General features: G+C 44.2%; 1 protein-coding gene across 1 annotated transcript in view; it reads right to left on the bottom strand.

The window, feature by feature from the left end:
• The window catches only part of sv2ca (synaptic vesicle glycoprotein 2Ca), a 28,307-nt gene extending 4,289 nt beyond the window's left edge, over positions 1 to 24,018 (bottom strand). The window contains exons 1-9 of the mRNA XM_076015148.1: positions 23,677 to 24,018; positions 17,596 to 18,367; positions 8,164 to 8,344; positions 6,963 to 7,114; positions 2,823 to 2,956; positions 1,792 to 1,881; positions 1,285 to 1,395; positions 1,108 to 1,196; positions 528 to 692 (exon numbers count right to left, since the gene is read on the bottom strand). Coding sequence (XP_075871263.1) covers positions 528 to 692; positions 1,108 to 1,196; positions 1,285 to 1,395; positions 1,792 to 1,881; positions 2,823 to 2,956; positions 6,963 to 7,114; positions 8,164 to 8,344; positions 17,596 to 18,184 — 1,511 coding nt within the window. The 5' untranslated portion in view covers positions 18,185 to 18,367; positions 23,677 to 24,018. The remainder of the gene's footprint in view (positions 1 to 527; positions 693 to 1,107; positions 1,197 to 1,284; positions 1,396 to 1,791; positions 1,882 to 2,822; positions 2,957 to 6,962; positions 7,115 to 8,163; positions 8,345 to 17,595; positions 18,368 to 23,676) is intronic.
• Between the last annotated feature and the right edge of the window lie 271 nt (positions 24,019 to 24,289).

The following is a 24,289-nucleotide window of genomic DNA, read 5'->3' as shown; positions in this document are numbered from 1 at the left end:
AATATCAAGTCTTTAAAAAAGTGAGGCAAAACCTTTACACTGAACCCTCTTTAATTAAGGCAGACCAGTTTGTTTTAGTTCTTGTTTAGCGAGCATGCTACAGCTCATAGCTTCCTGTTGGTGTGAAGGGGGACATCAGATGCACATCATTTCTTTGCAGCCACCTATAATGCGTGCTTTTGAACCCCAGAAATAAAACAATGTTGCCCATCAAGGAAAGCCTTCAGTACCATTATGTTCCTCTTTTAACGTAATTTACCATCCTGCTCTGATAAACCCACAGCTACTGCAGCGTCGATGCTAATCCCTTTAGCGGCAGCTAGGCTTGCAGTCGCTTCCTATTATCATCTTTGTCTCCTTCAGAAGCAACCCACCGCAGTCGCTAAACTAAAGTCAAGCTGATTGGTAATGGGGTTCAATGCGATCCTAAAGCCCACAGAAAACACTGGATGAGTCAGGTCTGATATGTTAGTGATCCTGAACTAAAATGCCGCCAACTAAGCCTGGTGTAAACTGACATGTCCTACCGATCATTGATGAAAAGTCCATTCCTGTGTATCTGGTTCTCCAGGGTGAAGTTGAAGGTGAAGTTTTCAATCTCTTCATTGTTGTGGATCTTCACTTTGGTGGCATACTCATCTGCCTGAAGGTGTTTGATGACATCAGGGAACCAAACAGACAGGCCATAATACCTGCATCGGAAAAAAAAGTCAGGGTTTTTAAAAATCAACAGTCTAGGAAAAAACACTGACTTCAGACTGAGTTCAGAGAGAGACGCCTAGATATGAACAGTATTTAAAACACTTTTTCAAAACGTGCAGTCCATCACATTCAGAAGGGAAAGACATGACAGGAGCCAAAGAGAAACTTGCAGTTTCTGTCTCAGTTTCCTTGGTCTCACTGCTGATTTCTTTCCCATTTCTGCTCCTGCCGTGACACCAGTGGAGTCCTATTGATCCACAGTGTATGATTGATTTTGAGAGCATGCAATGTCTGCAGAGCCAAGCGATCCGAACGAGAGGAGTACAATGTGGCTGCAGATCTCGGTGCCTCGAACCATTATCTGAGCGTTCTCTGATCGCTCTTTGACACACACAAGAAGCTTACCCGAATGAGAGTGTGAACCACACTATCGCCAGGCGCGTCATGTTTTCCCTCATTGGGTAGTTGAAGCACTTCATGAGGTTCACATAGATCTGAAGGAGAGACGGAGAAGTGTTTTTTTTTTCATGCCACCAGTGTGAAGGCGGCACAAATAAAACATCCCAGTCAATCGGTACTTACGCCATGTACTTCGGCCTTTATTCTAAAGAAAAACTTGGAAACAGGGTTGCCAGACTCTGACTCCATTTCCACCAGTTCATCCAACTGCTTAGGGATCTTGATCCTGTTTACCTTTGAAATAAAGATCAATTTTAGGATTACAGCATAAAATATTTTCAATTGGAAGTATATTAATTTTACTTAAACTATGACTTTCATGTTAAATGTTTGCATAAAAGTGCATGGTAGCTTTTTTTTAAAAAAATGCATGTGAGTCCCCCCTCCTATTAATAGTCTACTATCAATTCAGAAAATATGTTGACTAAGAGGCTTTCCACAAGTGCGGCTAACGCAGCAAATAAGCCTGAATGACACAAAACAGCTTTCAGAACCTCCATGATTCAGATATGATCCCGCCTGGTGAAAGTGTTAAAACCTGTGCCGGCGGTGGCAGAATGTAAGCCTCTTTGCTTCCTTAAGCACCGGGAAACACAGCCAAGACGGTGCACAGCGGGCACAAACACTCACGGTGAAGACTTTCTCCGGCTGCCCACGCGCTCTCATGTTGGTGTCGTGGATCTGTTTGAGGATCATCCAGGCTTCGTCGTGCTTCCCCACCTGACAGGAGGGGGACGGCGGGAGCAGGAGCAAGAGAGAGAGAGAGAGAGAGAGAGAGAGAGAAAGAGAGAGAGATGGGATACATTTGTAGGATCAGCAACAATCTCTGACTCTGGGACAGCGACAGTTTTGAAAAAGCATATACTCCACATCACTATATATATATATATATTTTTTTTTTAATGGGTCAAAATGATGAGCGACGCAGCGGTGACTCATTTTACTTCAAAGGGTAATTATCCTGAGGCAGTGGACCTGCAGTCACCAATCTCCAGGCTCCTATTTTGCATACATGTCCGCCTGCCTTCTACAGAAGTTGTGGATGACTCATTCAATTTTGTTTGATCAAACGGCTCTTTCATTGTCCACTTATTATTTGAACTTTTTATTTGTAGAACTAAACTGACCTGTGTATCACGACAGTAACCACCAACTGCTGCAGCTGTACTTAAAGATTCTGTATTGCACCAATTTGCAGATTTTCCATCCCAGGTTCTAGTGAAGCAGGATTTATTACAGAAAACAAATCAGAAAAGTATAAAATTTAGCACTCTGTTTACAGCCTCCTGCAAAAACACACGTCTCCTGCTAAGATGAATACATCAGTGTCCAAAGGTTGAGGGGTGGACAAAAACAATGTGGCTGTGAGGCGGAGTCAGAGGTTGGAATAAACTGGGATAAACACCTTGCTGGGAGTGTTGTCTCCAGCCAGGAGAGGTATCCATGATGTACCATTACCTTTTGTGACATCACAAAGACCAACCGTGCCACAAACTGGTAGCGCTTACTGTAGTAAATAGTACTATAGTTTGCTTTTTATAGAAAAGAAAACCTTTGTTCACAGAGCCGGTTGCAGCAACACAGTCATTACAGTGACACGTTGCTGTTGATCATCTTTTTGCGTTACTTAGTGCCCACCTGATGGGAAAAAAAAGCATTACCTCGAGGTAGAATCTGGGACTTTCGGGCATGAAGGTGAGCGCCACAACCGCACAAACACAGGGCAGGGCACAGACGACCACAAACACCCTCCAGCTGTGGAACTGGTATGCTGAACCCATACTGAAGCTCCAGCCTGGGCACAGTGGCACACAACACAGAGAGCCAATAAAACAAACAGCATACAGATACATTTTTTTACTGGAGCTTTGACTGATGTTTTGAGGCACAGGCGAGAAGTGAAACAGACGTCCATACAACTCCACTACATTGAGGTGGACCTGTCGGCAGACAAATTGGAGATGCAGTTGATACAGTGAAAAAACTTCCCATAAAAAAAACAACAAAGATTCACCTTTCTTAAAGCTTTTGTCAGCTTCTTAAGTGAAAGTTTTTACAGTGTGGTGATAGAAAAACAGTGACAACTCTTTCATCAGCAACTAAAAAGACCTTTTCTAGTTCTGCATTATGTGATGACGCCACATTATGTAACAATGTAAACACAAGTCACCCCGTTACGCTTTATTTGTAATGATCTACCTCTTTTTCTAAAATTCTTGAACGCAAAACAATGTGATCATTTGTACCATTATGCAATGAACCACCAAAAATAGATATTTTGATTAACACTCCTTGATTGACATCACGTTACATTAGATTAGAAAATTGCTGCGGTAAAAATATATATATATATATATATATATATATATATATATATATATATATATACATATATATATATATTATGTATCTAATGCGGCACTACAATCCTTAAAAAAGATAAATGCTATTCTGCTCACTCATCATGTACTTTGCTTCGATTTGAAATCACGCTTCAGCATTTTCAAGTTGTTTTACATTCAAAGTCATACAGTCTCGCCTGACTGCGATAACAAAACGTTCAAATCATGCTTAAATAGATTTGATTTTCTCAACCAAAGCCAAAGAACTTTCGTATTCCGGTCATACCAGCTTGCTTGTCCAACCAGAACACAGTAGATAATGTGAACTGATGAATTACACGCAAACACCCAGGAGGTAGCTATTTAGCTGATCTTCAGCTCACACGGGTATATAAAAGCAATTGTGAGTACTTAATAAGTCCCCAAATGATGCTTCTGGGAAGCAGCAACCTAAACAAATCAAATGGAGAGCAGATACCAGAGCGAGAGAGAGTGGGAGGGACTGAGCCTGATTCTACCGACTAGATGCGAATCTCACCCTGTGGACAAAAAGGGGCAGCAGAAAGAGGGCCATTTAAATGGTAACACTCTGCAGCCGAGGCAGAGTGATGTATCGGAGATGAATGGCTGCGCGTGGGGAGCAGAGAGAAGTGCACAAGGGACGGGTTAATTGAATGTGTAGTGAAGGAATTGAGTGTTTTCTGCTAAGTTAAATCTTGCTGCACCTGATCTCAGCCCACAGGCACTTCACCGGGCTCATTAATCATCGTAATGCACACGCACACACGCATGCGGAGACTTATACATTCTGCAAGGTGGGGGCACTGCATGTACGTACACATTCCTGCAAAAACTAAACTGCGACTGAGAGAAAAAAAAAAACGCTGAAATTAATCATACAAATTACCATATGCAGATGACACTGAGGCAGCGAACATAATGCAATAATCGTGTGCAACCACCCACACATGAATGCAAGGAAAAACACACAAAACATGTTAAAAATGGCACTTGATCAATTTTCCTGTTCCTGTCAGCTTTAAAAATAATATATAAAATATCCAAGCAATCTGTGAGGAAAGGGGGAGAGAGATGCTGGAGAGAGAAGTACATCGTAAATTTTACTTTTCCCCTTCTGTGCCTGCAAACCGAGAACAAGACGGAACGTACCGTTGGATGAAAATTCAAAGTGAACAGAATTATTTTTAAAGGGTAAGAGGGCCTTGTTTCTGTGGAAGGTTTTTTGAGTGGATTAACTGCAGAATTTGTAGCTGATGTTTTTCAGGATTTTTTGGGTTTTTTTTTCTGGCGGGGAGGAGGGAGCACCAAAAGGGGTTGTCGTGTCAGTCGTGACCTCCTACGTTCCTCAACAGATCGTGCCTCACTGAGATGCTGCTCCAAAGGGAACAGCACCATTATCTGTCAACAGGCGTGGGAGAGGAGCCGGGGGGAGGCGGAGAGGGGGTTCACGTTAATGGTTATGCCAGAAAAACAGCTGCTTAGATCCAGTCTCACAGCACATTAAAAAAAAAAACCCAGCTCTGAAAGCAGCGAACGTCACCTGCTAAAAAAAAAAAAAAAAGACAAAAACAAAAAAACAACACACGTCATGCAGAAATTCATTTCAAAACAGAGAGAACGACAATTAAAATGCATTTGTTTTCAGACTTTTGAGATTTTGCTGAAAGTGAATCTCGCACTGCACAACATAAACTTTGGTTCCCCATTCTCACAGTGATGCCTTTTGGACAGTCGGAATAATGGCATCCTCTTCTGCCTGTATTGTTTCTGTTCCTGTGTGAGCGTGTCTTTGCGCATGTGTGTGTGCGTGTGTGGTGTGACTGAGAGCCCAAGTAAGGAGACAAAGAGAAAAGGGGAAAATAGTTGTTCGGCGATGATTGCCTTTTTCTACAAAGATGTAGTGTGGCTTCCTGCCCCTCAGGGTTAGTGTTTAACCACTGCCATTGAAAATCTCATTACGGGGATTATGTACATAATTGACTCTGTGTAGTCCATGGATGACTGAGTCAGCAGTGGCACACTCCTGCCTACTGTGCATTTCACTTCCCCCAGACAGACTGGAAGGAAGATAGACAGACAGATAGATAGATAGATAGATAGATAGATAGATAGATAGATAGATAGATAGATAGACAGATAGATAGATAGATAGATAGTAAAACTTCTTTGTCAGCCTACTTCTGTGTCAAGAAGGCCTCCTTCAGTGTTTGGGGTGGGGGATTGAGAGGGGATTTGTTGTTCCTGGGAGACATTTGGAGTAGGTGACTGGAAAAAATAAACGTATACAGTGAATTGACCTCAGTGTCTGGGCTTTTCTATGGCAAAGTCACACCTTTACTTTCTAATTTAAAGGCTCTTGCAGCAGTACTTCTGGTATCAAAAAAAAAATGAAATAAAACTAAGCAGTCTTGCCTGTGGATATATGGAAGACGTGCAGTCCTCCTTCCCAGTGGTAGTGGGTGTCAGAGAGAATGAGAGTGACGGCAGGCCACGACCATCCCCTCAATACGATATCAGAGGATCTGACAGCAGAGTTCCCTCATGAAGAGCCACTCTGCTTTCAGACTGCTCAGTGAGGCTTTCACCAGTGCGCCTCTGCGCCTCGGTCTCCGGCAGTGTGTCCAACTGTGCCGCCGCGCTGCTGGAGCACCAGAGCGCGTGTACGTGATAACCCGAGTGACCTCTTCCAATGTCAGATGTTATTGCCTTCAATTTGCCAACAAGACGACCGGTACGCAGTCGACGTCACCACGCTACTTACCGCCGCCACACACACACACAGACACGCACACACACGCTCCGACTGACGTCACAGGTTGGCTAAAGCGCAGCCAGCCCATAAATCACCTCTCACTGTAGCTTCGTCCCGTTAGAGCAAGGAGAAAAACCTAATTATGCCTGATCAGGAAGAACACTCTGCAGAGACAGAGAGACCGGGGAGGGGGAAGATGCAATAAAAGGAAGGACGGAGTGAGACGGCGGGATGGGGAAAGGACAGAGAAGGAGGAGGAGGAGGAGGAGGAGGAGATACAAGGCAGTAAAAAGGGAGAGAGAGCAGGTTCAAAAAAGCACAGCTCGTGGAAGATCGGGGCAGCTCATTCTCCTCCATCTCAGTTTTTCCTCACGACATAAATCTCAGCTCCCCTCGGGTCCCCCTCCGCTGTGCGGCCTCTTTGCATGCGTTAATCTCTTAACCTCTGGCTCTCCCAGCCAGCAGCCACTCACGTCTATTAAGTGATTGATCCCCATGGCAAGGAAAGCACCTCCCACGGCCATGGCGGGGACGTGTGCTTCTCTTGCCATCTTGCCATCAGCTTAGGGTGCAATCACCTACCGAGTGTTTTTGCCATTGCTGCCCAAACCTAATGCAATCAATGCAGCTCCTCACTGTGTTCAACGGTAAGTCTTAGGGATCCAGTGTGTGTTTTCCCGACTCACCGTAGTGCGGTATAATGGCCCAGGCCATGGCCGATGCATAGATCTCTCCGATCATCCAGAACATGCACAACCAGCTGAGGTGCTCGCCTCTCTTCTCCCTGGACAGCACCTCGGCAAAGAAGGAGAAAACAATGGGCACAGCACCTCCTATCCTGCAGAAAGCAGAAAATAAGAGAGCAGATCAGAGATTTATTCACGTTTACTGTACACTGTCATTCTCATGTTGGCTTGACGTACTGCGTCGCATTCACTCCTTTTGCCCAAGCCCTTTTGAAAGAAAAGGTGATAACAAATAAATTCATCTTTATTCTTACTAGCCTATTCTTTTTACGTTTTTTTCCCCAAATATATGGCCAGATTTTACTGAAAAGGGACCGCAAAGGTAGAGGCCACACACGACCAAGTGTTACACAGAGCAAAGTCCTCAGTGCCACTTCCTCATGATTCAGCAGCACAGGTTGCATTGACAATTTGGACAGCACTTCCAATTACTCTAGAGGTCTCTGGGGAGAGGCAGGAAGATGCAATTACTGAATTAGCTCTTAAAGGGACAGCGACACAGGCAAGGAAATGAGTATTATCAATTAGCCTCGTTATTATATGTCTTGGTTTTAAACAGATTGATTTAATTGTAGCTGTTTACATCCGACGCAAAGTGAATTTATGCATCACATGAAGGAAAAACTAAACACTAAACACTGAACAATTTTTCATCATGGCATTTTTCAACTCGTTTAAGGGAGCCACCATTAAAGCCCTCTTGGAGCACAAAGAGCGTCAGTGTTTCGTGTCAGAACAAGCAAAGGAAACTTACTTTATACATTATAGAGCCCTATAACAAAAAAACTGTACAATTTCGAAGAGAGCATCGATCCCCAGGGTGAGACCGCTAAATAGGAATGCTGTTATAATTCGCGCAACCAAACAAACTGACTAATGATCACCCAGGCAGACTCCCTTTCAAATTTCAAAAAGTTATACCTTCCTTAGCTGCTCTCGTTTAAAGCAGCATCTTACAGAAATAATCATGTATCAGAAATAAACAGAGTCATGCTTTCACATTCAACTCTTAACTTTTATTGCACTATTCAATGTGGGATATACTGCAGAGAGGGCTTGCGGTCTCATAATGCGGCGGCTGTTCTTCCCCAATAACGCCTGGCCATCAGCCCTAGGATGACCTCCTCCTTATGAGACTTACCCGAAGCCTGCGACGAGACGGCAGAGGAGAAAGAGGCCATATCCCTGGACAAACGACGACAGGAAGGCGAAGAAGCCGTTGGTGGACATGCAGATGAGGAGGCACTGTCTGCGGCCCACCTTGTCTGACATCCCTCCCCAGAAGAACGCTCCAACCATCATCCCCAGGTAAACAACACTGCCTGCAAGCACAGAGTTTATAGACAGTTTGCGCATGTGTACATCTGAGGTTACCAGTAGCTTAGTAATTGGCATATTGTTCATTTGAGAGACAGCTGTATGCAGTAGCAGTATGTTTAGAAAGTTGTTTTTGATAAATGCTGCAAGGAGGGAAACTTTGAGGATCTGTCAAGAAAACTTGTGAGCTACCAGATGCTGCAATGCTAATTATGCTTTCGGTCATCACTTAAAGGTAGTACTTTTTGGCTGGTTCACATGAACTAAGCCTTCCTTAAAAGACAAATTTTAACAAAATGAATATTATTTTTCTTCCTTTATCTCAGGTTTATTTGCTTCTATCTTCTGCACACTTTAATTCTTTCATTGTCTTTGTTTTAAAAAATATTACTGCTCTCACCTACAGAGGGTTTTAAAATTCACATCCCTTAAATGTGTGGAGGTGGTAAAATGTGGAGTAGAATAGCTTGTTTGCCTCTCCCAACAGTGAACAGTCATCAGTGATAAAGTTTTTTTTCTTCTTTTTTTTGAAAAAGATATATAATGTTGTGAAGACTGCTGTGATTGTTGTGCTGTAAAATTATGCATCATTCATCTAAATGTCACATTATAAAAAAAATAAAAATAAAAAAAAAGGCATTCACATATTCCTGAAGTCACGCACGGCACAGCTATAGCATTTTCACAGCACTGCGACGCTAACATTCAAAATTCGAAAATGCTGCCAAAAATTGAAATGGCTTTTGACCAGAACGTAACAATGTCATGTCCCATCTTTTGTTGAGTTTAGTTCAGTCTGTTTTGTGTTTTGTGTTTGTCCAGTCAGTTCTTGTGTAGAGAACTGGCGCCAGTTGATTAGAGTAGCTCACCTGTTCCTCATTGCCTCGTTATCACTGGCCTAACGCACCTGTCTGCCATTAACTAATCAAGCCTCCCAGTTTTTGAACCTGGCTGGCTCTTCAGCGCCACATTGTTAGTCTCCCTAATATTGGTAGACACTCTGAGTCAGCTTTCTTATGGATTTAGGGTTTGGGGTTTTTTGGTGTTTTTTTTTATTCTGCCTTGTGCATTTTTGGGCTAATCGGTTCCTCCTCCGTCATCATATTTCACTTGCAAGCCAACCGTACTGCCCACTGACCTGCATTCAGCCCTGCTAAGCCCCCAGCCACCTTGCCTTCCCTGAGCTTGTTTATGATATTAAACAGTCTTCAGCTGTCTCTCTGTGTCTGACTCTGCATTTGGGTCTGCCAATTCTAGAAGTCATGGCGCACACGTGCTAATGGACCATGTTGTAAAATGCTGATTATTACTACACCGACGCTGATGGGTAACTGTAGTGTGTAAAAGTCTAAAATGGTTCTAGGATCAATAAGGAGATGATGGAAACGGTGAAGTAGTTTCATGTTCCATCACAAATGTGATCAATGCTCCCAACAAAATAGCATCGATTTCTCGCACAGATTGCCAGGAGGAGTCTTGGGTGATACTGAGATTGCTTTCATTAATAAAATATATTACCGTTTTGACATCCAAACGGTAATATTTAAAGATACAGACACCTGGTTTCCATGTGTTACTTGTGTTCTTAAAAGTAAGCCAAAACAAAGAGTATCTCATAGTAAGATCATTTGTGCACTCCAATTGCAAAATGCCTTTTCCTTCTGTGATGTCTGCAGTCAGGTCCGCTCTCCTCTACTGTGAGCAGATATCTGTCTCGCTCTCGCTGCGAGGGTCAGAACCAGGCAATCAGTCATGTTTGGCAGCTGTCTAGATACTCGCCTGAAGCTTCAACAGATCCACTTCGAAATTTAACAGGGGTCTTCAGTCTATGAACTGTTCATATTTGCTTCATTAAGGAAATGCTAGATAGTGAGCATTCTGGGCAAACACCCACTGGCCTCCCATTTAATTGTCATCTGTGCGTCTAAACAACCAGAGGCCCACACATTCTGTAGCAGGTTTCAACTTTACACACAAACAGCAACTGTTAGGTGGTGCAGGGCATTTTTAAATTCCCAAAAGTACTTCTGACAAAGTGAAGGCGTTTGGTGCCGCAATCTCTAATATCCCTCTAAAAGGCACAGAACGAAAATAAATGGGGCGTCAATGACATCATCAATCTATTGACGTTTAAGTCATTTCTCGATATTTCAGGCATGATGTTTTAAGTGCTGTTCCAAGAAAAGAAGGAGGACCGGCGTACTAAGGGGTAATAAAATTTAAAAATAGCCCAGGCGTCACCAGACCTTATGAGGTGTGTGTCATCACCAACAGACCAATCCAGATTTTGCCGGCATTAACCTGTCATTTTCGAAAATTATAGCGTGTATTTCAAATGAATCGCTGGCCTCTGGAGAGATTTCTTCCCTTTTTGATAATGAGTCTCCCACCACTGACTAATCAGTGTGTTATACAATCCCACTTCCTGTAATGTTTGGACTATACCCGGGCCATGACTGCACTGCAGCAAAACCTTGGAGGAAAAACTATCCCAGTGGCAAAACCAACTCTTCTGAGAAGTTGTTTCCAATCTTTGAATCTAGGTGTGAACAGCAGCAAAGGGATCTCCTGGTAGAATAATGCTGAGCACAAAGGCAATGCAACATCGTGAAAATGATTAGCAAGGCCAATCACATGCCAGCAACTGGTGTGCATTTACACACGTAGACGTGACAAAGACAACTTGCAGAAGTTCAAAGTGATCATCAGAATGAGGGAGAAAGGATTTAAGTGACTCTGAACCAGTCACGGTAGTTGGTGCCAGACGGGCTTGGTCTGACTATTTCACAAAACTGCTGATCCACTGGGATTTGCACAACGTCACAACCATGTCTGGGTTTTATAAAGAATGGTGCCAAAAAAAAGAAAAAACCTCTAGTTACAACCAAGGTCTAAAAAATAACACCTCAGAATGCACAACACGTCCAACCTTGAAGCTGTGTTGTTGAAGCACTCCTGTTCTGTGCAAGGGCAGGTTTTATGTTAAGGATGGTCATGCCATTATAGATAGCGTACACTAACATAAAGCAGCACATTCAAATGCTGTCCATTGATTCATTAGGTAGTTGTTTACTTACTTACTTAATTTTGTCAAAAACCCACAGGTCCTTTTTCGTCCTATTTGCAGGAATCGGTCATTAGCCCCTGTGATCTCAGGAGACAATAACCACCTTCTCCACTTGGTCATCCACTGCAAATTAAAAAAGGTAACTCAACCGTAAGATCTCTCAGTTTTTCATTTGACTGATACTCGTGCTGCAGTCAGTTAGTCGACCATATTGGAGAACATATGGCTGGACCGCAAGAGCTTCAAACAAACTGTGTAATTGATGAAACCTCACAGATCCGGCGATGCCGGTCATTGATTCTGTGGAGCTAAACAGTAGAATCTTTTACCAGGACTAATTTAATTATTGGACCAGCATCTGCCTTATTATAGAAGTACTAAATCCACAAACCACAAAAAACAAACACTGTTTTGCAGAATGTGTGTTCACAATATTATTGGAATAGATGCCACAGAAGTATGAAATACAAACGTTAATTTGGAGATCCATCAGAAGAAATGTTTTATCGGATTTGGTGTAACAGTGTTGTAATGAACCTGAACACCAAACAGAAAATACAAGTGTGTAAAAACAGCAGCAGTGCGAAACGTGTGATGAGCAGCCGTAGAAGCGGTGAGGGTGGAGGTGACATAGGAGACATAGGGTTCATCAGGAGTGTGGTGTAATTGCAGGATTGTGTGAACGGATGAGAGGGCGGCGTGGGGAGATGGGGGAGGCCCTGCTTCGGTGTTTTCTGCCCTGTCACATGGCGAGGAGCCCCCCCCCCCCCCTCTCCCCCCGAGAGCCGTGGGAGCGCTGAGCTGCATCACAGCCTCTTCTCTGATTTCATGCTTTGATGCTTCTCGCTCCTCGTGGCACAAACTGTTTTCGGCGCCGCACAAAACACCTGTCACCCTTTTATTCATTACGACCGTCATGACGCTCATCATGGAGCAGCAGCCACCTCCACGTTGTTTTGTATTCATCATCATCGTTCATGCGATATGATCAGGACTCTTCCTGGTCTCTTGCTCCCTTCCTTCTCTTTCTCATTGCTAACATCCTTTCCAGTCCTAGTCCTAGTTTTTTTTTTTCCTTCCCTCCCCATCCTCCTTTCTTCACCCCATTCCTCTCCCCTCTGCTCCACACTCGCCGCTCGTTTGTTTGCCTTAGTTCCCTCTTTGCTCCTCCGTCATCAGCTCCTTGCACACAGAGCGCCGTGTAATCACATTTGTACTACATCGTGTCAGTTTGATCGGATTCATGCCTCCTTCTGCTGCCACCTCCGCAGGAAAAAAAAGAGAGATTGAAGCCTTTTGTCATCTTTAAGCCATAAAAAGTGTGGGCAGGGTTTCAATAAAACCCATGTGAAAGTAACCCCAGTAAGGGCTGCGAGTGCAGGATTTAAAAATGACTCACTCGGCGTCAGTAATGACACAATCTTTATTATAGTGTGTTCATAAGTAAGCATGAAATATAGCGAGGCCATGAACCCTGATAAGGGAGTCCGTTCGACACGGTGTGCTCATTGGTGCCGCAGATATTGCTGGTGGCAGCAGGTTTGCTCTATATATGCGGGCAAGCATGCACACATTCAGCCCTCATTCAGTCTCACATGTCCAGCTTTCTCTCTAACACACACATGAAAGAACGGGCGTGTCTGTGTGTGTCTCCCTCACGCGTTGTGGAGCCCTGCTACTCGACTTGTGTGTTCTTCTGCAGTGACGCCGCGATGTTACCGCAGTTCAGCCATGCTCAACCGCCCAAGCTCCACGCAGACCCACACAGGCTGCCAGCTGGCTCCCTCAGACATGGCGAAAACAATGGTGAGAGGAGGAAGCGGGCTACTGTAGAGATCGAGCGAGAGACAAGACAGGAAGTGAAGCCGGGACAGGCAGAATCCAGAGTAACAAAAAAAAAATAAATTGTAAAAGGGCTGGTGGAAGAGACGAGAGATTGAGTCATGGGGTGAAAAAGAGGCCACTGAGGTGGTCGAGCGTGGAAGAGGAAGCTAGATGAAAATGAGAGGAGCTGAGTTGATCCGGTCGGAAGGGCAAATGAAGTGATGATAGGGTGATGCGTTCCCATTGTTTGTTGTGTCTGCCGATGATGGCTTAGCCTTTAACTAGCGGCTCTGTCACCACAACCAACTTCACTCCACCACCTGCCATCCTCACACACACACACACACACACACACTGTGCCTGGCAGTTTGTCCACATAGCTTGACAGCATTTCACCTCCAACCTTAATAGTGACGCCTCATTCTTAAACCCATGTAAAATTGGAATATGACAGAGTTCAGTAATGCGATCTGCCTTTTTCGGTAATCCGTCTTCTTCAGAGTCCTCTGAGCTTCACTCTGCATTGTTCCATTAGGCAGCGGGCTCAGTCGGCCCAGCTCGCCTCTGTCTCTGACACTGATGCAGTTAACGGAGCTGTGCAATGCAACCGTGATGGGAGTGCAACTCAGGTGAAACTAGCTCCATGGCTATATTGAAAACCATGGATGTTTGAAGAACGCAAAATTCTATTTCCAATTTCAAAAAAAATTGGTTAAGTATCAAAAAAGACACCCCATCTGGAAAAAACCAGTAGAATCAGTTAAAGTGTCCATAGATGCGCTACAGTCCAATTTTCTTAAAGCACTTACTATTACTCTTGAATCTGGAACCACTTGATTTAAATTTAATGGTTTTAGTTTCCTTTATACGCTCTGATGCAATGACCATTAACAGTCAGTATAGCCAGTGTCCTAACTACATCCAGAGATGTTGCATAAGGTTTTAATCTTATCTCCAACTCAGAACATCATTAATCTCAATGTTATTGTTTACAAGTTATTCTCCATGTGATCCAATGGTAATATATCCTTTCTGGTTGCTTTGACGATCAGATCGCCGACACTTTTTGCTTCATTTGCCACTTTGGTACACTGCACAAGCTTGACATCTGCCTGGTTACTCAGTGAAACTTGACGAAGGAACTAATCGTATCTGTACTTTTACTTCAGTAGAGAATGTGAATTCTGTTGCCACCTCTGAACATGGGCAAACTAAGAAACTGTGGTTTTTATTGAAATCTCTCCCTTGTGTCCACCAGCAGATTTTTCAAATCACAAATAGCTGTCACCAATTGTCAAGTGCCATTGTCCAAAACTGCCACGAAATACACAGAAAAGAAGGCACATTAAATTTTATCCCAGATAAAAGTGGCTTGTGTAATTTTTAACCAGGTGCGCTAAAGGTTCAATTATTGCCACAGCGCCTGTAAAACATCACTTCACCTTATTTGTTTACTGTAATTAAGTGCAATCACTGTGGAAAACTCAAAATGGATATCAACAAGGTCACAGCAATCATGAAGGCTGTGCCCAGATGTGCGTGCACGGCGACGCACGCGCTCACATATGCACCAATCATGTTCACCTTAACAGGGAGGGACCTCGGGGCAATCAGCAGAAGAAAGGAGAGGAGAATGGGAGAGGATGGCTAAAGAAATGAGAGGCACACACAGAATGGAGGGAGAGCGGCGAGGGATGGAGTCACGAACAAGAGGAAGCGGAGCGTAGAGCATGAACGCCCGCAGGACTTCCACTACAGAGGCAGGAGAGAGTTTACATGGATGCGTGAAAAGAGACAGAAAAGTGAAGGTGCATCGTGCAAAACATATGTGAGGATGTGACAGGAATAACGACCGGCTATTTTATCTTTATCTTTCTTTATCTTGTTGTAATAACACATAAACTCTAGTGTTTGTCCTCCCAGTACGAAAACATTCCAACAGTATTCAGTGCAACTCTGTAAACATATTTTCTTTGCTTTTACAGCAGCTGGATTTTAATGACTTTAATAATTTAAATTCTGACGCCTTCTGCTAAGTATAGTTTAGTTAACAGTTAATTCTCCTGCACGCTTCACTGGACCCTATCTCAGCTGTCATTGGGCGAAGGCAGGGCTACACCCTGGACAAGTCGCCAGTTCATCGCAGGGCCACATAGAAAGACACAGAAACCATTAACTTGTTCTAAATTAATTAGGAATAATTTAGCCACAGTCAAGGTTTTTCTACTAGCCACCAACAAGTTTGACCCTCCAAATTACAAATGCGCAACATATTTGATTTTCACCACTCAGGCTTTGACAGAAGTCCCACAATAGCCAGTGAGAAAAAGGATTCTGGGACGGAGCAGCAACCAGATGTCAAGTACTTTTACAGTCTTGCTTTTGACAGCATCTGTTCGCCTTAATATTTTCAATCATTTCGTTTACATTTAAATTTACATAGTGCAACACAGCCGGCCAGCTGAAAAAGTTGACTATCCTCTGCGAAAGTCAGGTTTGGTCAGTGAGCTTTTGTGTGCATGGACAAACAGGTGCAGTATAATGTTCTACGCTCTGAATTTGATATTATTTTTTTTTGTCTGTGTGTCTGTGGTCGGCAATGTGTTTAAAATTGGATCACTTGATAATTGCCCAGTACATAACGAGTATGAGAAGAAACCCAAGGACGCAACTGAGCATCCAAGTTGAAGCTGAAGACACTATAGTGAAGTGAACGTTGCAGGAAAGGCACTGAGGGCTTTTGCCATTGGAAAAGGTGTTTCTACTTTATTACTGAGTGGCTTTGGCAAGAGTTTAGTGAAATGCCGCAGTGCAGCACCACTCGCCGCAGCGTGGTGATGCGCAGATGATGTCACGCCCTGTGTAAACAGAAAGTCTTGGACTGTTGGGCCCCCTGGTTAAACTGGCAGAAAAATAACCGGTGTTCTAATATAGTAAATAAATGTGAAACACAGAAGATTTCCTCTCTTCTCTCATTTCTTAGAAGGGCCCCCACATTCCAAATGTTTCTTGTGGCCTCTTCAATTCAAGAATAATGTGATGCTTGCTGTGCTAGATAACTAAATGAGGCCATTGAAACTCAAAATCATCACTTTTTACCCTTGAACAAAAAGAACCCATAAACACACACTCTTGTGCCCATTTTACCCAGATTGTCGCTTGCCAGATATCATTTCTAACTGTTGCACTCCCCATTTACAGTCTGTGTGCCTGAGTAATGTCCTTGCCACTCTTACTGACACAGTGAGTCAGCCCCCTGTACACAACTCTGCTGTGATGGATTACACACCTGCAGCCACTGAAACTGCAGGGACTCTTTCTCGACACGCAGAGCACACAGGGAATACTCAACCCCTGTCTATAATCTTGACACGGAGGCCAGAAAAGAGGAAACACCTCATCCACAGGAAACACAAGCAGGATGTGCGAGTGGAACGCACAAAAAGAGGCACCTTTAGGCACTCTGTAGGTGCACAACAAAAGTGTGCATATATTGTTGTAATAGAGGATTCAAAATGCACATTTGTGCTGCTGCTACAAGCTCATCGAGTGGAACTGTTTGTCAGACCTTTGGCACAAGAGCAGCATTCAAACTCTTTAAGTAGAACGGACTGGGAGCTTGATTGGAGTCATTGAAAACACCTGCGTGAACCCACCGAGCTCAGCCAAAGTGGCTCATGTGAAAGCAGGTGCGTTGTAAATTAATGTCAAAGTCCAGGTGGGCAAACCACAACGGGAGCATCACCATCATTTCAAATGAAGGACCTCTGACCCCCTGATATCAGCAAGGCTTTTTCCTCCACAAAACTGCTGCTCACTGGATAGTTTCTCTTTGTTGGACCAGTAGTAGTGGGAGCCAGCAGATCATCTGTTTGTGAAAAAAATCTGCCAAGCAAAACTGGCAACATCAACCATGACACTTTCAAAATGCTTCATCCCTAAATGCAGAGTAAGGAAAGATGTAGACTGGATATATGAAACGTTTCAGAAGCACAGTGGGGTAACTACTGTAGAGTCGTTCAGTCTTTATGCTCTGCACAGTTGATAATTTGTTATGGACTGATTTCAAATAAACAAAAAAACGTTGCGAGAGGATACCAGATGTTTGGGATTTCACGAGTCGTGTTTAGAAGTGGTGTATTATTCAAATTCTACTAAATCGATTCTACATTTGCAAGAATGCAATACGGACTGTTTTAAAACTACGGCAGTTTATAGTCTACTAGATCAAAAACAAATAAATAAATGAGAGCTGTCATCCATCAAAATCCTCATTAATGTTCCTGGAAGCACATGCACAGGCGCTCCACCAATCAAACACACACACACACACACACACACACACACACACACAGCATCTCTTACCGAGCCATCCCGAGCTGGAGTCGGGCACGCACATGTCCGTCTCCGCGCTGGGCAGCACAAAGCCCACCACGAACACTTCCACCCCGTCTGACATGAGCGCCAGACCGAGCACCAGGAAGAGCTGCCATTGGAACCTCCCGTGGCCACACTCCTGGAGGATCAGCTCGTACTGCTGGGCCAGCTCCTCCTCATCGGCCTGCCGCTCCTCCTCCAGCACCTTGCGGTGCTTGGTGGCGTCCGACACCAGGGGACCCAGCCCCACCTGGGCTTCCTTGTGCTTCCCGTCCCCAGGGATCCCCTGATACTCGCCCTCGTAGATCTCGTCCTCGTCGTCGTGGCCCTCGGTGGCGTCGCTGGAGCCCTCCTCGTTGTCATTGTAGTCTTCGCCCTGCCTCGGCGGGTTGCGGTAGAACTCTTCATCTTCTTCCTCCTCGTCCTGGAAGCGGCTGTAGCTGCGATGGGATGAGTATTCATCCGAGGCGCGGTCCACCACCTTGTTGACTTTCTTGGTAGCGTGCCGCTTGGCTTCCTTGACCACGCCCTTGGCCCCCTTGACCAGGGAAGTCCTGTTATTGTAAGTGTCCTCCATTCTGTCTCCACCTGCAGGTCTTCAAGGCAGGGTAGTGGGGGGAGGGTGGTGTCCAGATGATAGTGAGAGGCAGTTGGGAGGTCGGAGGATGGACCTTGGAATGGGTCTTGTGGGTAGAAAGCTCTTGAGTTCACAGTCACCGCAGGAGAGAGACCGCAATGGCGGTGGTAATCATCGGCCGGGCTGTGAGAGAGGTGGAGGAAGGGGATGGAATTGAAAAAAATAAAAGGGCAGACAAAACAAAGAGGAGGAAGGAAAGAAAGGGGAGAGAGATCACAGAGGAAAGAGACAAAGAGGAGGAGATGTTCATTACACAGCGCCTGGAACTGAGGCCATTCCAGACTAACAGGTGACACTACACTGACAGCGAACAAGCTCTTTCATATTTCCTGACATTTCTCTCTCGGCCCTTAACCGTTTGGAGGGTTGTACATTTAAAAGCTCTGGCACAAAAAACAATGCATGGTGCTCACAGACGCTCTTCCTTCTCTGTGTTTTGTGAATGGGAATTCAGTTTGGAAGGGACAAGGTTTTTTTTTTTGTTAACAGTGATGCCGAATCTGCTGACTCACGATCCACTCAGTGAAACAGAAGCTAATAAAACGAGACTCCGCCAAAAATCAATTTGCCCCCAATAAAGAGCTGGTTCGTTTTAATGGAAGTGACGATTCAACCAGAACAGCACTGTCATATTTAATCGGTGCAAGGGAAGGAGACGAGAAGGACAAGTGGTTGCAGTGCGCAAAATAACACAGTGCACAACAGCTTTTTGGTGCGTCACCTGACGCTTTTGGTGATTACTCTACGTAAAAACCAGAGAGAAAACCACAGACTGTTTTGAGCATTTATTCATCTATCTTATATACCTGCTTTCTCCTGCAATGAAATTGAGGCTTGGGTTGACGCTGGTTAAATCCTGTTGTGGGTAAGTTTAGGATTATTTTAAGGGCTTGGCGTAGGCTGTGCAAAAGAATGGGTAGAACCGAGGTCATAGCATGACCTCACAAAGACGTGTGTCTGCACACGTGCGTGCGTGGGTCTGTGTGTGGGTGTCTAAGCGTGTCCAAATGGATGGGGAAGCCCTTTCCAATCCTGTCCAGTGCCGTTCGTGGGAGGGGATACCTCGGCAGAGAAGTGCACACTATAAAACACGATTTCACACCAGAGTGCAAACTGTGAATCACACCTTATCATCACACTGTCGCCACAGGCCTTCTCTGGCTTATCTAATCAATGGTTTTTCATTGCAAATTGGTACAAACACTAGTTTTTAGAAAACTGAGCGCTTTCTTTTGAATTCAAATAAAGGGATCTTGTTGTACGTGCTCATTTCTGGTAAAGGGTGGAGATGGCCTGGCACTGTCCAGGGTGTGTGTTTGTGTGTGAGAGTGTGTGTGTGTGTGTGTGTGGTCAGAGCTGTCCAGTGTGTGTGTGAGTGTGAGTGTGCCTGCGTGTGTGTGTGTGTGTGTGTGTGTGTGTGTGTGTGTGTGTGTGTGTGTGTGTGTGTGTGTGTGTGAGTGTGCCTGCGTGTGCCTGCGTGTGTGTGTGTGTGTGTGTGTGTGTGTGTGTGTGTGTGTGTGTGGTTCCTGTGTGTCTGAGCTGCTCACGACAGCCTTTAATGAACGCTGAAGCCTTGTCAGGAGGACACAAATCACAGGGCCAGCTCCTGCTCCCATAATGCAATTTTACTGGGCAAAACGACACTGCTGATTCAAGGTGACTCTGCTAATCCCTTTTGGTTCATCTAGCGACTTCTTATCAGCGACTTCTTATGTGTTTTGCACACGAGTGATACATTTTTAACACCTCCATTGACACCCATGGTGCCTAAAGATGACCTTTGTTTCTCTTGTCCAATTGTACTGGCTGACCCCTCGAGGTCATGGTGTGACCAGTTTGATGGTTTTTGCATTTTTCCTCCTTAAAGGATTACAGGATTTGTATTCTTTGTTTTTGAACACAGATTATATAATATCTTCTTGTCATTTTTTAAACTTAACATTAGTCGAATACGAAATGAATCCCTGGATGAGTGGAGTCTTGACATGTCGGACACCAGCAGTTTTCGACGACCTTACTGTTTCCAGATCAGGTCAATCACAGCTGTCATCCTATCATTTTTGCTTAAAAGCAAGCGTGCACACGTGCCCATCACGTCAAGAAGAGATGATCCTGCCTGTCAGGGAATCAATGGAGTGTATTGTGAGGCCCCCTGTCAGTGGTGATGAAGCTCCGAGGACACTCAAGCAAACAAACGACCAACCCCACCTGACCGCAGCTGTCAAGACCCCGACAGCACAGACAGCTCCCGCAAAGGGAACATTCATGGACAGTAAAGTAGGTAGCACCATGCAGCCCTGGACAAACTCATCTGTGTTTTACTGACTGTTTGTTATGTTTTGTTGCGTGGTACCTCAGCCCATTTTTCCCATCGTGCATCTGGTTCGTAATAGTCAAAACCAGCCCTTTCAGAATTTGGGTGTATTTAAAACATAGATATGTTCTATTATAAAAAGATAAAGCACTCTCTAGTGGGAGTACATAATTGCACTCTATCATCTTCAAGTATGTAGTGTTTTATAAATGACATGAGCTGCATTTTTATCTGCATTTCTTCTGATAATGCGGAAATACACTCAACCCTCTCAGAAGAAGCTGCACTGTCCAAAATTAAACCATCTTCCAAAATTAGAAATCAAAACCTTTCTGTAACCAGTGTGTTGCTCCAGTCTCTATAATAAATAATACCTCTTCCTTCCTTCAGCCCTGCACAAGCCTTTGAACAACTGATGCAATTTCAAGGTGCAATTTGGAAAATTGATCAAATTCTATTTTGGCACCATAACTTGAAGAGGGTAATATTTTACCCACTCCCCTTTGGCAGTGCCTCAAAGACACTAAGAATAAGTGAAATGTGACAGAACACACCAAACAACATAGATCACAAATGCAACTTATTTCCAGTTATTGTTGCCTTCCGTTCAAAAGGAGTTGGATTAGTATGTTGGTTGGTAAATAAGTAGTGTAAAAGAATTCATGACAGCTGGTGAGGACAAACTCCATCATTTTTTTCATCAGAACTTGAAGGAAAGTCAATAGTGACTTTTATGGCTGCATGGTGCTTTGCAGTAAAACATTAACAATATACTAAAGGCTTTTCAGATAAATTATTAATAATTCACTATTGATGAAGCAATAAAAAAAAATTACAATAAACACGGCCCAGTAATTTCCCTAAAGCAGTCCAAAAAGAAGGGGAAGTTTTCTGCTCGTGTTCGCACTCATGTCCAGTGCACATCCCCCATCAACGTCTCTTTACGGCCTATACGAAGCACAAATGTCTCCCTCCTCTGTCAGGTTCCACTTGTCACTGTCACTGCCATTTCAAAGACACGCGCGGCGTCTTGACTGCGGGTTTCTTCTATTAGCATCAGAGGGAGCAGGTCCAATCTCTAAGTGGACAGAGCCGCATGTAATCCCATCAAAAACGGTGAGCCGTGACCTCATCTGGAAGGCAGAAGAGCAGCCAGCCCAGGACGCTCTTGAGTTAGGAGATTTCATCCAACACTGATGCCATTACTGACTTCGTGGAGGGACAGAGAGAGGACGAGAGGTGGAGAGGTCTGGGTATGGCAAGAAAAATTAATTACATAAGAAACGGAGGCAGGGCGAAAGAGCGTCGAGACAGAGTGAACAAAAATGGGATTCCCCTCTGATGATGTTAATATTTAACTAATTTAAGAATCTGAAAACCTGAATGCGTGCTGGATGGAGTGTCATATCCATATCATATACGTCTTTTAAGAAGATGGAAATAATGTGGATATTGAGACAGGAAGCACTATTTAGCACTATTTTAAATGTGTAATGTTTGAAATTTAAAATGAATCCTTTCATTGGAATCACATGAGGGGAAAGCTCTTCATTTGACGAGTCCGTACTAATGACAACGCTGTGCTAATGGATACGAAAAACGCCATGTCCCCACCCCCACTGCAGAGTCCACTCTTTATAGGCCAATGATGCAGCGACTCTGATCTGTCACTTACGCTTGTGTTTTCTGTTTTACGATTTCTCGATTTCTCGGCTCTATTTCACACGACGATCATGAGCTGGTTACACTCGAAATTAAAAAAAAAAAAAAAAAAAAAAAAGTTGTGACAACTAGCCACCGAAAAACGGGCTGTCCCAGTCAAAGTTGGGCTCTTATTTAAATGTGAGGATGACACAGCAATGAGACAGCTCTGCCAATTCACTACTTCCCCACGTAGCTGTGCTGAGATGACAAAATATGTCGAGAATTCTTTGTGATGCTCTCGTATCTGCTTTATAATGACAGAAATGAAGGCTTTGTTTCTTCTCTCTTTCATTTGAAACAGAGAATGGGACTTTAAAAAAAAAAGCTTTTGTGGAGCTATTTGCAAAAAAAAAAACTGTAGTACGATGCAAGCATAGAGAAAGTTGTTATTGAATAAAATAAGGGTTCTTTAAGAGTACATTGCAAGAGTAATCCAGGTTAACCCAACAGGGAAAAAACAAACCACATCATGATTAAATCAATGCTGCAATCACTTAACCCCATCAAATGCTTTTTTTTTTTTTTTTTTTTCTCCCAGCATTGCACACCTTTGGTGTTCAGCCAGCAGGACTCGTACAGCAGCCCTCCAAGTGCAAACAAAGCGCTTTGCCACGGATTTCCAGTTCAGCGACTGTGCGCCTGTCAATCGCTCACTGCCTCTCGAGGTGCAATTCATGGATGAGTCAGTAGCCTGCTCCCGCATCCTCTCCTCTTTTAGGCGGCAGTGCAGAGTGCTTTACCCCGGGGCAGGTGCCTCCGTGGCACTACAGCATGCACAATGCGCAGAATACAACTCAAAGGACTGCTTCGGTACAGAGAATATTAGTTTGAGAATAATACTTGATGAATTGTGGATTTTCTTGAAATTATAAAAGCTAGCCACTTATCTTTAGTAACTACACAGCCCAGAAATACTCTAATAATCTTCTGAAAGAGCTGGCTGAGTTTTTTTTTTTTTTTTTTTTTTTCTGATGAGGATAAAATGTCTATATCCAAAGAAGTCACCTGTAGTTACTGAATAAAAACTAAATCCAGAATGCAATAGAAATGGGGTATTTCACCACATTCCTAATCACATGAGGCACTTACTTTGTATTTTGTAAATATTCACGACTAATTCCCTCTTCTGCATTCGAGGGCACGGGGTCTCGGTGCAACCATAAGAAAAATTCACATATGCACAAAGCACTGCAACTATTCCAAAACCACAATCAAGCCTGTCAATAAACAGCGTCCCCGCGTTTTCTAGCCCGAATCCTCTTTTTGTGTGAACAGGTCGACACAATACCAGACTTTCAACGCGACTCGTCACTGAGCACTTTCTTGGCCGAGACTGGGGTTTCCTAACTCGGATTCGTTGCACAGTCAGCACGTTTGTCGGGGAGGGGGAGGAAAAGTAACCGCTGCTTCTTACCGTCATTTATGGCGAGAAGAGTGGACGGCAACCCATGTCGTTGGAATTCTTCTGTGATGGGAAGAGCGAAATTTTGTTAACCTGGGGTGCGGTTGTTTTTTTTTTTTTCTGTGTTTTTTTCCCCCCCTTGCATCAGAGCGCACAGCGGTGTTTTTGTGTTTCCAATGCGGTCCTCCCCCCGGCTGCAGTACTTCAGGAAAGAGGAGAGCGCGTGAGAGAGACACTGTGGGAGGAGGCGGGAGGGGGAAGGGAGTGCGTGTGTAGTGGGGAGGAGGGTGGAGAGGTGGTGGAGTCGGTGGTGGAGGGAGCAGAGGGGGGGAGGTAATCAATAATTATACTCCATTGAGTGATGCGGATATTTCCGGCTGACGGAACAATCTGGTTAGGTGACTGGATGACGCGCGCGGATGAGTGCCAAACACGCAGGCACCCACCACTCGCTGCCTTCCACTCTGTGTGACATGCATGCGGTGCATGGTTTCGTCTGTGCGTGTGTGTGTGTGTGTGTGTGTGTGTGTGTGTGTGTGTGTGTGTGTGTGTGTGTACGTGTGTGTGTGATTTTTGTTTAAAAGTTCTCTAGCGAGCATTTGCCGCTGTGTTTTTGAGTCAAGAA

Source organism: Nelusetta ayraudi, unplaced genomic scaffold, assembly GCF_046127955.1.
Source record: "Nelusetta ayraudi isolate G7.1 ecotype Tasmania unplaced genomic scaffold, CSIRO-AGI_Nayr_v1 ptg000181l, whole genome shotgun sequence".
NCBI classification, from domain to species: Eukaryota; Metazoa; Chordata; class Actinopteri; order Tetraodontiformes; family Monacanthidae; genus Nelusetta; species Nelusetta ayraudi.
The sequence above is the reverse complement of the archived record's forward strand: the minus strand, read 5'-3'. Positions and strand labels throughout refer to the sequence as shown.